The sequence below is a fragment of the Plasmodium coatneyi genome, chromosome 12 (assembly GCF_001680005.1).
Source record: "Plasmodium coatneyi strain Hackeri chromosome 12, complete sequence".
NCBI lineage: Eukaryota > Apicomplexa > Aconoidasida > Haemosporida > Plasmodiidae > Plasmodium > Plasmodium coatneyi.
Genome location: NC_033567.1, coordinates 4032858 through 4048262, shown reverse-complemented (window position 1 = coordinate 4048262; position 15405 = coordinate 4032858). Strand labels below are relative to the sequence as shown.

Sequence of the window (15405 nt, the reverse complement as noted above, 5' to 3'; positions counted from 1 at the left end):
AAGAGGAAAGGAAAAAACAAAACAAAAATAAAAAATATAATAATAATAATGATAGTAATAAATTTAAAAATTTCAAACGTTAAAGCAAGTAAGCATTTTAACTGCGTTACATTCGCACTTCTTGAAAAATAAGTTATTGTCTGAAGATGAGCACATAAAATTAGTAGTCCCATGAACTTGCGAACAAAGCGTTGGTTTCCCCGTCCCCAAGCAGGGGCCCCAGCTGGAAAAGAATTACGAAAGGGACATAATTCCTTCTTAGGAAAATGGCTAGCACGTGTTATAATTTGGCAAGTGCATTTTTTCTTCGTCAAAATGGGCACTACACTCATCGCAGTAATTTCTGGAAAAGGATTTAGACCTCCCCTTCGACGATTCGACTTTTTGGTTACAAAAGAAAAGATCCTTTTTTAGGTTATCCAAATTGAGTTTCTTGCTCAGTTCGATTTTGTGGTAGTCTTCTCCTGCTGGATGTTCTCTGATTTTGCTAATTACACAGGTGGAGATATTTTCTGACTTCATAGGTCGCTCCTGGACTATGCTCTCCGAATTGATGCTGCTTCCCATTTCGAGGACAGCATCTATAGGGGTTGCTCCAAACAAGGGATCATCGCGCTCCTGCTCATGGAACAGGTCATCAAATAAGTCCACAGATAAGTCGGCAAACTTATTCGTCCGGATTAATGCGTTCCTATTTATGAGCCCACTTCTATATGAAAAGGAAATATTATTCGTACTGGAGGGTTCCCTCCTCTTAGTATCCTTACCACTAATCGGTTTTATCTTTAGACCAACTAGCAGAATGAGGACGGAGAGGAAAAACACCACCAGAGGAGTAGTGACATAGGTAGATATGTACGAAAAAAATGATATAAAAATTGCGCTAACGGAAAAGGATATTACTTGAAGAAGAGAAGTACACAAATTGGAATTGATGGGATAAATTCTTATGGACGCCATTTCAACACATATTGGCTGCAAAGGGCCAGACCAAAATCCAATTAAACTTAAAGTGAGAATAATCAAAATGGGATGTCCAGTCAGATATAGTAACACGCAAACAGACATAATCATGCATATACACATAAGGATTAGGTACTTAAAATGGGCACTATTAGCATTCAAACAGACTATTGCACTTCCTAGTATTGTGTTACATATAAATAATGACCCAGCTAAGGAAAAGTAATTTTTGCTTATCATTTTTTCTCTCAAAACTATAGACATATCTGCAGAAAAACTACTAATTAAACATTCTGAGTAACAAAATATGATTAGAATTTTTATAATTTCTTCCTTTGTTAATATATTTTCAATTTCTTCCTTCAGGTCCACTAAAAATCGTCTTAACTCTTTCAAATATTTGGTGATTTTATTTTCGCCTGTCCCTTCTGCTGGATTGTCCATACATAAGTAGCACGTATCAAAATTTTGATCTTCTTCAAGCATGCAAAAATTTGAATGAAATTCCATGTCAAATGAGGATTCTGCCTTGGATAGCACAGAACTACCTATCCTAGGAGGGGGTTTATCCTCAAAGCACAATGTTACCATGACACAGCCGATAAAGCTAGCCAAACAAATGTGACTCAGTAGCACTTGTATGTCTTTCTCATTTATTACCACTAAGGGGACATACAAATAAATTATTGCTGTGCCTAACGCATTCGAAATTATAGATACACTGGTAGATATGATTCGTTCCTTCTCTGGAAACCATACCAGGGAAACTTCCGGAGGAGCATTCACAAAAATTATTTGACCAATTGATGATAAAAATTGACCAAACATAACAACCGTTAAGTTCTCCCAGTATATGTACCTTAACAAACACCCCATGAATTGCAGTAGCGAACTACACACCACATTGCTTCGTAACGAACATTCACTTAACAAGAAGGACAGGGGGATTGAAAATATAGAATATATAACCAGGTAAACCTGCGGAAATATATTATTCGAAATTCCGTATAATTTGTACGTCAAGGTGCTTATTGGCGAGAATGTGAAACATATCAGGTTGTCTACCATGCAGCAGTAGGAAAAAAAAAACAACATCAGCCATCTTCGTTTGTGCGGCGCATCTGTTAGGGGGAGGGAACAAACGTTGGAGGTTATAAAAAAGAAAAAACACGCGAAATGAGCGTAATCCATTTGTTAACAAAATGGGAGTATAGCCAGATCGTGTCATGAGAAGAAATTCCCTTAAGAAGAATGGGCTCCACTTTTGGCCCATCATACATTTTTTCCTTTATACCTACTAATTCGTAGCGTCCTTTCATCGTTTTGCGAATTCTGGGAAACGTCTACGTATGCAGAGCAGGAAAGAGAGCAAGTTTTCCTTTCTTTTCTTCCATACAGTTATTTTTTACTTCATTTGGCATATATTCGACTATTCCATATACGGACGCTATTTCTACATTTACTTAATTTGGCGTTTGCTTTTGTTTCCCTTTTCATTTTATTTTTTTCGCATAATACAGAACATTCCGCTCTGCTTACGATCGTCTACCCCTTGTGTGGAAATTAATCGCCAGTACTGAGAATTCCCCCTCCTCAGAATCGGCATTTCCCATGCTGCGCTTAATTTCACGTGACTTAATCGTTCACCCACTATGTCGCTTCGCACACCCCCACGAGGTGACTTCAGACTACGTAAGAAGTGGATGAAAAAAAATGCTCAGCTAAGATCCTTACTAGCTAGCCATTTTGCATTTTTTTTTTTTTTTTTTTCCAGATAGCTATTTTTTTAGCACTATTTTGGCTATTTAGAGAAGGTAGAAAAAAAAGGGGTTATGAAAAAAGCCCTCAGGGGCACAGAGCCGCAGCTAAATGTATATACATGCATACGCATATTTGCACAAACAAACAGATATCGCGTTTTCAGCTATGAGTCCATTTTTGAGAAGACCAAGGGAAAGGAGTGAAATCAAATCAGTACGCAGTGACAAACGCTTTAAAATGAAAAGACAATCTGAATTCAAAATGTTGACACACCTGGAATTATTTTCAGAACTATACTAAAAGGGCTACTATAAACAACGAAAAAATATAAAATGCAAAACAGGAAAAAAAAATATATAATGGGAAATGAAAAAAACATATGCAATTCTCCGTTCATGTTTACTTTAATAAAAACAGAATGGTCAATTTTTAAATTTGCTCAAAAGTCTTATGCACTACGAAGTAACACTTTAAAAGACGCAAAATGGGAATGATAAACAAAAAAAAATTATCATCGTTTCTTAATTTTTAATAGTCGCACATGTATATATTCGAATTAGGATAAAATATATATTTCAGAAGAAAAAAAGGGTGGGAAAGGAGAAGCAAAATGTACTACTGAGCCTTCCATAAGCATAACTATATATATACGTACAATTGTACGCCTTCCCCCAGAACAAATCAAAGAGTAAGGACACACACGCTCGTTCTACATTTAAAAAGAAAAGGTAGATCTATTCAAATGGATCAAAAATGGGGGCCTCATCTTCACCTCACCTTTACCCTCACGTGAAGCAGCTGATAAATTAATAGGCAGGTCTGAATATATGTGGATGCGTGTGTCCCCTCCAATACGCGCGTTGACAACCCTCCGTTCGCTAAAACGGGGTAAAAAAAATTAAGCTTCGCTTCCACTGTATGTAAAGTAGCCCATGATTAGGCACTACTGGAAGCGACCACTGGTGAAACGAAAATCTATGTGGTGTTCTTTTTGCACTCCAGACTAAAATCTGTCTTTACGTTATTGTCACACATCTGGGAGGTAAACCAGTTTATGTACTTCTTGGAGGAAAAGGTAATTTTGTTCTTTAAAACTTTTTCATAGTCACACAGCTGCTCAATAAATCCAATGTTCGGGCAGATGGTCTTCTTCTCCATTACAAAGTTGAATGCTTCAATGAGGAAGAAATTCTGCACGGCAAAAAGCACAACCATAGGAACAGTCATAAAAGGGAGAAGAAAAAAAAATTAACATTTTGCGATAGACACAATGCCAGTGTGGAACTGCCTAAACGTTCAGAAAATTGTGAATACACGGCGAAAGACCGCAGAGAGGTGAGAGAAACATTGCAATTTTTTTTTTCACAAGAAAAATACCTGCTTTCCCATCAGATAGGCTATGCACATCGTGGACGATCTGCTGATGCCTTGGCTGTAAAAAGGGAGTGGCGTGACTGTCTACTGACGCATTGTTTGATACGCAACAGGGCATACTCAAATGAGAGGCATGGCAAGGGTAAACCCAAATAAATATTATATATGGATGCACACATAGCCACTCCTACATCAGAAAGGACAAAAAGAAGAATAAAAAAAAAATTTTTTTAAAAAACAGTACCAGCATGAGATGAGAACTCCCTGCTCCTTCTTAACATACGAATGAATGAAATTATTGGATTCCTCAAAATAGGAAGATATTTGTTCCATTCCTATGTCTTCCAAATTAACTCGTAATTTCGCAAACCCATTTGGGACTTTATCTTCAGGGTACTCGAAATAAGTGCAACATATTACCAGCGCTTGTACGTTATTTTCTTTAAGATTTTCAACATGATCTATGTCATCCCGGTTTCCCAAATATAGAAATGGTAATAATCGAATCATTTAATTTTGGGAATGGGGAAAATGCCTACGTGTAACGAAAGCTGTGTGTACTGTTACAACTACAGCTAGATTTACGTGTAAGTTTGGCGAAGGTGTAAGTATGTGTGTATACACCTTATCCCTTAATATCTGCACTTTCTTTACAATCTTGTATACAGAAAAAAAAAAATATATACCCTCATCTGCGAGCTCAGATTATGGACACGAAATTCCTCCAACCTGGAGTCCACCCACCTTCCCCACAAGGCACGCACGAAAAAGGAGCACTTGCGTATATGCACATGCGCGAAATGTACTTACACACACACATGTGACAACATTTCTGAGGTGTAAAAATGTAGATGTGGTCGAAATAGGACTTTTCAAACGTGTAACACAGAGGGGAATGCAAAATAAAGCGGGGACGCAGAAATGGAGAAGGAAAAAGAAAAATTTTATTTTAAAAGACACACGGTGGAGTGACAAACTGGTGAAGGCTTCTTTTTTTTTTTTTTTTTTTTTTGTGTGTGTGTGTAAATAAATAACCTAGACCTTGGAAAACAAATTTAAAAACAAAAAAGAAAAAAAAAAAAGAGGCTAAATAAGTAAAACTACACATCAACACGTTTGATAACCAGTTTTTGCCTTCCCCCACGCCCTATGAGTTAATTTTTTTTTTCGTCCTTCTTCGCTACTTTTATCAATGTTTCTTCTGCCTATTCGCGCGCTACTTTTCTTACCTACTCGTGCTATTTATATATGCGCTGTCGTACTCCGCCTTCTCTGCTCGCTTCGCTTTTCTTTCAATTTGGATTCGTTTGGCCCCCTTGTATTTTCATCTTAAATGTAACCCTTTTTTGAAATACGTGTCAAAAAAACGTGTACAGATTGGAGATGTTGAAACCAGTGTGGCCATGTTAATGCAAATAGTTTGAAAAAAAAAAAAAAAATTGAACAGAAAGTAGAAATATGTCACTATTTTTAAAGAAATAAAGTAAGTGAAGAAGAGGGAAGACATTTTCGTTCATAAAAAAAAGATAAAACCTTGAACAGAAAAAAAAAAATTAAATCAGGGCGAATGCAAAGTGATTGAAAAGAGCGCAAAAAAAAAAAAAAAAAAAAAAAAAAAACATAACATAACAAACAAAAAACAGAAAAAAAAGAAAAGAACAAAAAGAAGTGCGAAACGTGAAAAATGCAGATATATGTGAAAAACGCAAAATAAATGAAAAGATAAAAAGCCGAAAATACATAAGGCTTAAAAAACAAAAAAGCAAAACAAACGGCAACAAACCGAATGCTCCCAACAAACTTCCAAAACATACGCTTTATGGTAACCAACTCCAAAAATTCTTCCACCTTACAGACACGAAAGTATAAAAAAAGGACAAGTACAATGCGCCAATGCCAATGAAATTTTTGTTAAAATGAACTTCCCATTTTTATACACACAAAAAAAGAAAAATCCTATTTTTTCGAATATTTCCCTGAACTTTTCTGCCTTACATCTTTGCGAAAGAGAAGGAAAAAAAAAAGAAAAAAGAGGTAACAGCGGGGCCGAACTCCCATGTATGGGCTATAGCTGTGTAGTAAGATTTCCCCGTAGCGAAACCCTGTATGCATATGTAGCTTCCAACATAACCGTCAACCTTGAAATATCAAGAATAGAAACGTAAAAAATATGGACACCCTTTTTTTTTTTTTTAAGGGTTCCTTCTCTTCCTTTTTGGTAACCCAATTTGTGCCAGAGTAACAAACCCATCCTTTGTCAACAAAATGAATAAAGGGAAACTACCAAATACAAATGAGAAAAACGAAAAAATGAAAATTCTCTTCAAAGAAGTAATAATACATATAATGGTTCTACATGTATACATAAAATGTAGCGCCTTGTCCTGTCCACACTAATGTGTAACGCATTACGGAATTTTCCTCATGGTGATTGTTTCACTCTTATCGTTAAAGTAGTGAGCATAATCGATAATGTATCATAGCTCCTCCTATACTCGCAGTGCGCCTTGCCGTCACCAATTTAAGAAAAAACGAAGCATGCGCTAAACTAGGAGGGCAAATAAAAAAAAAAAAAAATTTCTTTAAAACGACCTGTTCTGCTCATAAACAGACGTTAATTTTTTTTTTTTTCTTTTGCTTTGGTCCCGTTCATAAAGCAAAACCTTTTTCTTCCCCCCACGAGCAGATAGAGGAGCGCTTAGACAAAATCGAACAAATGCAAAATAAAATCCTGAACTTATTATGCGATAATGAAAAGTTATTATAAAAAAGAAATACAGGCGAAAGAACTAAATTTTTCAAACGGTAAAAATTAGTAAAAAATGGGCCTATTAAATATGCACACACATCTGCATAAACTATGCAAAGAAAAAAAATTGTCTTGTGTAGGCATCAAAGTTCACTTCGTAAAATACACGGTATTGTAAATTACGGAAGAAAAGGCAAAAATGTGATTTATGCTTTTCAGGAAGAGCTACTCACAGGAGGGCCTCCGCAATTTCACGAAATAGAAATAATGGAATTTATTCCTGCCATAGCGCACCGCATAGGTGCATGTATGTGTTTATGGGTGTTACTTGGGCGTGCTGCGTGCACATGGGTAAAAGCTACGCAAGGCCCGCAAACAAATCTGTGTAAATTTTGCCTAAAACATGCGTTAAAAAAAAAAAAAAAAAAAAAAAACTGTATAAATATTCATCTTACACATATGTGTATTCCCCTCTTTTTTCAAGATTGGGCAAATTTCCCCAATTCAGAGTAACACCCCTAATTTGAGGTTAAAAAAAAAAAAAAAAAAAGCAGGTATGCTTAAGGGGAAAACATCATAATGGCAACGCAATGTAGCAAGAACCAATTCATCTAATGAATTGTCCCTCTAAAACAAAATATGTGTACGCGTGTTTCAAAGCACCGACTCTCTTCTCTTTCCATTTAGTAGAAAACAGACGCCTAATCCGCGGACACCCGAACGTGGTGATTAACAATTTCCGTTCATGCGTTCAAATAATACGACGCCGACTTTTCCTTCACCATGGCAGTAGTAAATTAACGAAAAAAAAAGCTAAAATTAAAATTGCAACCAGAGTTGCGATTAAAGAAATGCGTAACAGTGTATGGAGCGTTATGCCATACACAAATTGGAAGGTGCCATTAGTAAAGAAAAAAATAAGAATTATTCAAGAAGTCCCATATTTGCATTGTAAACTGCTAAAATGTTGCTTTTTTTTTTTTTTTTTTTTTTTTTCCTATCCCACTGTAGTACGGCAATATATCTTACTGGGACGAGCGATACACAAAGTAACAGTGGAATAAATTCACCACTTGCATGAACCAATCTCATCAATTCATTCTATTTCGATTAAATCGACTGCCTCTTATGATTTCCCCTGTTTCTGTTTCCCTCTAAAGCGAAGAAGAGCAATTTGACTGGCATCAAAAATGGTGTAGTGTAAAGCATATTTTCTCAGAGCTTAACGTAAAAAATGACGCAAAAGTCTTGAATATCGGTTGCGGAACATCAAGTAGGAATAAACGAACATGTACACACAACATGTGCGTTTGATTTAGTGTGAACCCCGACGGGGGAAAATGTCCATCCTATAAGCATTTCCCACCCACATGTGCATACCCACGTTAACTCCTACACACATATGCGTCTATTTGCTCCCTGCCAAAGGATTCAGCGAAGAAATGCTGGACAATGGCTATACAGATATAACGAACATCGATGCATCCGCCGTGTGCATAAATAAGATGAAAGAAATTTACAAGGACAAGCCGAATTTAAAATGTAAAAAATGTGCCACTATAGCGCTGTAGTGATTTTCCTTTGCATATAAGCGATTTGCTTCTAGAAGAGGGGAGCAAATTCGCATACGTATATAGGTGTACACACACAAATATAGAGTTATGCATTCCTATGCAGGCTTACTCAAACGAAGCAATTGTGCAAAATATATGTCCCCCTCCTCCCCTTACAACCCCCTGCAGATATACTAATGAACGTGTGCGACATGAAGGGATTTAAAAATGCAGAGTTTGACCTAATCGTGGATAAGGCCTGTCTAGACTCTGTGGTTTGCTCGGAAGATTCTCTAAAAAACGTCGAGGAAATGTTATCCGAAGTATCGCGCGTGTTAAAGTAATTAAGCATACTTTGCGGTGTTTTCGCTCATAACGGCAGCTCTTCTTCATTCTTACGATTTTTCGTTTGCTCTTTTCACATTTCGCATTTTCCGAGTTCAAAATTACCTCCCTAAAATTACCCCAAATGGGTAAAAACGAATTTCATTTAGGCCCGAAGGTGTCTTTGTTGTCATATCACATGCACAACCGACATATCGACTAGGGTATTTGCAAAAGCCGGACTACAAGTGGAACGTCGCGGTGAAAACAGTTAAACGGCCTATGTTAGGGATAGTAGGTAAGTTTGCGCTACTTAAACGAGTTTTTAAAGATCGCATGTCGCTGATTTTTTCCTTTTTTTTTTTTTTCCTTCTCCGCATTTCGTTCACTTATCATTTCTCCCATTTCGCTTACACCCTTTTTTTCTTAATCACCACAGCCCCCCCCGTGGATGACAGCTTGCACTACGTTTACATTTGCAAAAAGGGGAGCACAACCACGGAACAATAGCTCTGCTTTTTAGGAAGTCAACCAGTTTTGTTACGTTAACTCGTACGCATGTAAATATATATGTATGTTTGCATACTTTTTTTTCATGACCCCCTTGTTGCATTGTGTTATATCACTCCTTTTTTAACAGTACTTACTCTCCCCATTTTGGCTTTTTCCTTTTTTTCAACCTTTCACCCCGCTCGTTGTGGGGTTTCACTAATTCGATAAGTTAAAATGATTCACAAGTCGCAATTTTTCATGACGTTCATGTTTTACTTTGTGCCTTTACGAGTAAGCATGTTACACACATATGTATGCACTCACAAGTATGCTAGCATTTTGATAACACCCCGTGGTTGTGCGTAGTTTAATTACGCTTTACAGCAAAAGTCACTCTATACCAAGCGGGTGGAACTTTCCTTTTTTTTTTTTTTGACTAACCAAAATTCCTCAACAGTTGTTTTCAAAATGTAAGAAAAAAAAAAAAAAAAAAAAAAAATAGCTATTTAACTGTGTGCAAGGGTAAATATGGTCCACAATTTTTTCACTTTTAGCTGAATGGTCAGGTGATTTTTTTCAACATATCTGTTGTTGCAAGAATTGTTATAAACATGTAATTCTTTTTTCTTTCTTTTTTTTTTTTTTTGTTAAAAGGTTAATTCTACAATTAATTATGGAGGTGGAACATAGACAGAATTAATTTCGTCTTTTTCTTTGTTCCACCTTGTTCTCCTTTCCCCTTTTTGCCAAAGTTTCAAAGATTTCTATCAACACGCGCTTGAGTTGTCGAAAATTGCGGACACACCCATGTGCATAAATTTGTGCAAGCCGTGAACTGTTGTGGGGAGATGAGGAAAAAAAAAAGAAATAGCATAAAGTAACGCGAAGTAGGAGAAAATAAGAGAAACGCCACTCGGTAAGCATTTCCAAATGAAGAAAACGAATTTCCTATATTGCGCAAAACCGGAATTTGTTCCTTTTACGCGATTTGGAACTTACACATAAATGGGAAAATACCACGGAAGAGTGGTAAATGCCGCGTACACAAATACGTACACATATGTGCACATCCGCGGCAAATTAACCTGGCCATAAATGTTCATTTTACACAGCGTAAAAAAAAAAAAAAAAAACGCACACACACAAACGGGCATAAAAGAAAAGAAAATTTTGTGCTTACACACGTCCAACTGATATACACGCACATGTTACGAATAATTCTACAAAACTGCTGAACTCTCTGCATTGAATTGACACTGTTCTACATTGCGAAAACCTTTTAACTGCAATTAATGAAGTAGTTACGTAAATTTCTCTTTTTTTGAAAACTACGAGTTGCAACTGTTTTAACTCGCTTTTTCACCGTAATTAGGACGATTAACAAAGTTGCGAATGAGGTGCCCCCACAAGAGTACATATATGTAGAACATGTATATTTACACCTAAAGGGGCATATTCGCGCACGCAAGGGTGTGTTCATATGTACATAAGTGTATACATATCTACATATGTACGTTGCGGCTTCGCCCAACCTGATGATGGGCCCACGGCGACGACAAAAGACTTCAGTAAGCTCTCCCCATCAGTGAAGCTAAACCTACATTTCATACTTCCGTTGAGTTGCATATATCTGCTGGCTCAATTTTTTTTTCACAATTAAATAATCAAGAAAAAAAAAAAAAAAAAAAAAAACGCAGTTACCAATTGTTTGCTAGTTGCAAAACGTGCGCTTTTGAAATTCAGGGTTTCAAAAATTAACACTGAAATTTGATGAACCATTTATGAAATTGTACTTTTTTTGTGTTCTTTTTTTTTTTTTTTTTTTGCTTTTATTTTTGTTTTTCTTATTTTGTCACAAAATTTCATTGACAACTTTTACGTTTTTAACTGATAATATTAACCTTTTCGTCCTTGTTGCCTAAATGTAAGGTCCGTTTTGTGCAGAACAATTCGCGAAATTGTTTTCTACCCGTACTGTGGCAGTGCATGTGTGTTTTTTTTTTTTTTTTTTTTTCTACTGATGCACTTGTTCGATCTGCGAAATTGTTTGACCGGTTTATTTTTGGCTAACTTATTTGGTCAGTTTATTTTTAGCTCGCTTGTTTAATATTTATTTTCTTGCAGATTTGTTTGATTGTTGCTTTTTGCCCCCCTCTATTTTCATCTGCTTATTTGTTTTTGGTATTTCTTTCCCTCACATTCTATAGCCACCAAGTGAGCAGCTGCTCTAAATTTAATTTTGTTCTGCAACTTCTCGCTAATCCTTAAAATTATTTTTTAAGAATATTTTTGCTGAATTTTAAAAAAAATTAACCCTTTTTTTTTTTTTTTTTTTTTTTTTCTTAATTAGTTGCTCTTTCCCAAGTATATATATGTATATAAATATTTATTTCTCAAAAAGGAAAGTTGCAGATGAAGCAATAGAACAAGTCTAGTTTGCTGTGTTCTTCCCGCGCGTTGTGGTGCTGCTCACGGTTAGTTGCAATTTCAATGGTCAAACTGAACATAGGAATAGTGCTTTTCGCATTTCCATGCGGAACAAAAAGTGCACTTCTAACCCCTGCGCTGCGTTTGCACACAAATTGGCGCGAAAATTGGGGTAACGGGGGATGCCCCCAAAGTACTAGCAACGTATGAACCATGCAGACTGCAACGAGGTTCATGTGAGAATAGGTCATTTGTGCACATTTTATTTATTATTTTTTTTTTTTCCCCTTTCTGTAGACTATTAGTTCTGCTGCCACGTTAGAGAAGTGAACTTGAGGGTGGAGCCAAAAATTAAATGCGTCGTTGATTGTTACTCCGTCTGTTTTAGCGCTCATCACACATTTTTTTCATCCACGATTTCTCCATTTCGCCATTTAACCATTTAACCACTTCGCTATTGTGTAAATAAAAGGGCACCTGCAGTTGCAATCGAGACCGATATATGCCCCTTTACATTTGGCGTATGCTCAGGGTAATATCGTAGGGAGAGTTTAGGTTTAGGCGTGGATCCTTTGCATTGCATGGGTTTACAGCCACGCACGCACAACCTCGCACATACGCACAGATATACGCAGCAGAACTATGGAGGTGGAGAAAACTAGAAGAAGCTCCGTCAGGAGACACAGGCTTTCCAGCGCAGACGATACGTACTACAAACCAACGGCGAGGATCTCCATAAACAGCGAGACCTGCAGCGATGAGGGCGAAATAGAGTTCGAAGGGTGGGTGGAGTTTATAACGAAAAATGAAAAGGAAAATAATGATGATGAAGACACTGTGTGCGAAGAGAAGCTTAACAAGTCTTACGGAAAAAGGGGGAGTACCGTGCATATATCGAGTTCTCCTGGTGTATATACACATTCGGGTAAAACAAAAAAGGGAGAAAAATATATCAAAGGTGGAGAAACTACCATAGCTAATGCTAACGTCGTTATTAATAATGAGGAAAAATCAGATTATGCTTACACGAGTACAAACTATATGAACAAAGAACCTGTAGTGACATTAAATAGCGGGGTGGTTTATGCAAGTGGGACTAATGCTACTACATACCCATTAATTATCAACACGCAAGAAAGAACGAATAACGCAATGAATGTGCTGAACCCAAATTATGTGGATCCATCTCCTCCAGTTGTTTTGAAGAATCAACAAATAATTCCCCAGTTGTACATTAGACAGCCACCAACAGTGGTAGTAACGAATGAATCTCGTCCCCCCTTAGTGATAAACCCCCCACCAGCTAACATCGTTCTTAAAAATAAGGCTCCGCAGCCTATATATGTAAATAGTGCAAGGCCAAATATCATCATTAAAAATGATCCGGCAGTTATACAGAACCCACTTAATATGGATTCTACCCCTATTCAGTTAGATGTGCCCCTGGAAAATGCATCTACAATAATGACAGAGTCGATAAAATATCCCTGTACAGTTAATCTCAAAAATGAATCCATCGGGGATAATCAAAGTTGCTTTTTTAAGACAAGTGTAAATGCTACCTCCGCAGGGTTAATGCCAACAAGCAATGTGATCCAACTAGATAATTCGCCAGTAGGGCCCATTTCACAGCAGATTCTTCCAAATGTGTATATAATGAATGAGAATGGGCAGTTGCAGGGGGGGTTCCAAACGCAGCAGGGACCCATCTATGCAGTAAATCCCATGGGCAACATGATACAAGCACAGCAGTCCACATCTAGCCCTACATACAATTCGTATGAACCTAATGTTTTCCAGTGCGTGCAGCCAAGTTACGCACAGGTAATGGGAGCTCAACTTGAGCAGTGTGGTGGTGGAGGAATCTTGCTGAACCAGCCCCTGCAGATGGCACAGCAACAGCAGGTGCAGGCAATGTCCACGCAACATATGCAGGTAAGCCCTCAACCACAAGTTCACCTAACAGGAGGAGTGCAAAATTACCAAGCGCATAGCAGTGCCCAACCAGCCATGACGTACGAAAAAATCTACGCTCAGCAAGTAGCTCAACCTGCATATGGAAATGCAGCACCTCAGTATGTTCACCAAAACTATGTGCAAACAAAACCAATGATGCAGGAACAGGTAGTTCCCCACGTTGCACCGAGAAGATCATCCTTTGTTCCTAATAACAACTTTCCGCAAGGGGGACACCCAGTTATACGATACAGTAATAATTTAGGCCAACCTGGTAATGTAAATAAATTTCCCTTGCAGCATCAGGCATCATCAGCCTCCAGTGAATTTCTACCTTCTTGTGGACCTATCGGTTGCGGAGCCTCAAATAATAAACCCGTTCAATCACCTAACGTGAGGAGTAGCAGTTATGTAAATCCCCATGCACACGGGATGATGCATCCACTACCGAAGAAGGTCCAAATTGTCGCTCGCCCTATGCATGATCAGAACTTCCGGGGGCATAACTAAACGAAACAGTGATTGTCGGTTGGTACACCTGTGAGGATATACATATATACCGGCGTAACTGCATATAAACGTGTGTGCCATGCCTTTGCAAACTACTTCGGAGGTGCATTTATTTGTCTCCTCCATTGCCCACCTGTGTGTGCTTGCTGCCATGTCGAACTTCCACTATGACAATTTTTTTTTTTTTTATTCCCTCTTGTTTGTATCTTGTTCCCGTTTGTCAATTTTTTTATAACCATGGCGAAGTATACATGAAGACAATCATTTCATCTGCCGCATTTTAATGAAATATCTTTTAAAAAATGGCTTGATCCATGCATTGAACATAGGGAGCCATATCGTATGTGTCAATTTCGAGGGGTAAATACCACGCGTGATAAGTCAAGAGCAACATTGCAGGCGCATAACAATGTGGAAAATAAGTCCAAAATGTCTTGTGGGTGGGGTTATTCTATGCTAGGAATGGGGAAATGTATCACCACAAAGTGGTTAACGTATTCAAATGCCGCATTAAAATGTGCACACCATATTTACAGACGGTGGTATGGAGTGCTCGATCTGGGAATCGCATAAGCCACGAGTGTAACTTTTTGAGGATTGTTTCTACAGGCCACTGCAGATCGATCAGTGGAATAATGCGAATTTTAAAAGGTACAGGAATGTTTCTGAAAAAAAAAAAAACGGTGATCTTCACAGAAAGGAATAGACTCACGCGACGTTAAAACAGAACGTAAAAAATTAAACGTAAAAAATTAAACGTAAAAAATTAAACGTAAAAAATTAAACGTAAAAAATTAAACGTAAAAAATTAAACGAAAAAAATTAAACGTAAACAATAAAACGTAAAAAATTAAACGTAAAAAATTAAACGTAAACAATAAAACGTACGGTTACAAAACGAAAAAAAGCACCATACCACATACGATTCGCCTCACTATGCAACACTTGTACGCGCATAACGCATCACTGAAAACTTGGGGGACTGTACGTGACTATTTAATTTTTCAACACACATTAATTAAAAGAGAACATGTAAAAGGGGGATGGCGACACAGGCAGAAATAGGGGGAAAAGGGAAAAAATGTCCCTCACATTTGTGAACGAACATGCATACGTTAGAATGTTTTTATGTGTCCCTCTTACATTAAAGAAAAAAAAAAAGAATACACACAGGGGGGAAGAAGCAGCAAAGGGGTGGGAACTGGGGATGATACGCGCAGTTATATGTTCGGTGCGTAAGAAGGATGGTGTGCTATACAGATTGTGCAAAATGAATTCCTAGCCTTTTTTTTTTCT

The 15405-nt window shown here is 37.5% G+C and overlaps 4 protein-coding genes across 4 annotated transcripts; 2 read left to right on the top strand and 2 right to left on the bottom strand.

Annotated features, from left to right (window-relative positions):
- Positions 1-270: 270 nt before the first annotated feature.
- Positions 271-1791, bottom strand: PCOAH_00045670 (Uncharacterized protein; the record flags this gene model as incomplete). The annotated part of the gene is made up of 1 exon (XM_020061351.1): positions 271-1791. One exon carries the CDS (start codon positions 1789-1791, stop codon positions 271-273), a length of 1521 nt encoding a protein of 506 aa, XP_019916622.1.
- A 1481-nt stretch (positions 1792-3272) lies between these two features.
- PCOAH_00045660 (Dual-specificity phosphatase) lies at positions 3273-4608 on the bottom strand (the record flags this gene model as incomplete). The annotated part of the gene is made up of 3 exons (XM_020061350.1): positions 3273-3915; positions 4102-4156; positions 4343-4608. 3 exons carry the CDS (start codon positions 4606-4608, stop codon positions 3700-3702), a joined length of 537 nt encoding a protein of 178 aa, XP_019916298.1.
- A 3090-nt stretch (positions 4609-7698) lies between these two features.
- Positions 7699-9234, top strand: PCOAH_00045650 (Methyltransferase; the record flags this gene model as incomplete). The annotated part of the gene is made up of 7 exons (XM_020061349.1): positions 7699-7710; positions 7859-7896; positions 8008-8120; positions 8276-8389; positions 8590-8740; positions 8895-9022; positions 9164-9234. 7 exons carry the CDS (start codon positions 7699-7701, stop codon positions 9232-9234), a joined length of 627 nt encoding a protein of 208 aa, XP_019917087.1.
- A 3051-nt stretch (positions 9235-12285) lies between these two features.
- On the top strand, positions 12286-14109 carry PCOAH_00045640 (Uncharacterized protein; the record flags this gene model as incomplete). Its single annotated transcript, XM_020061348.1, has 1 exon — positions 12286-14109. The coding sequence occupies one exon, from the start codon at positions 12286-12288 to the stop codon at positions 14107-14109; it is 1824 nt and encodes a 607-aa protein (XP_019916337.1).
- Between the last annotated feature and the right edge of the window lie 1296 nt (positions 14110-15405).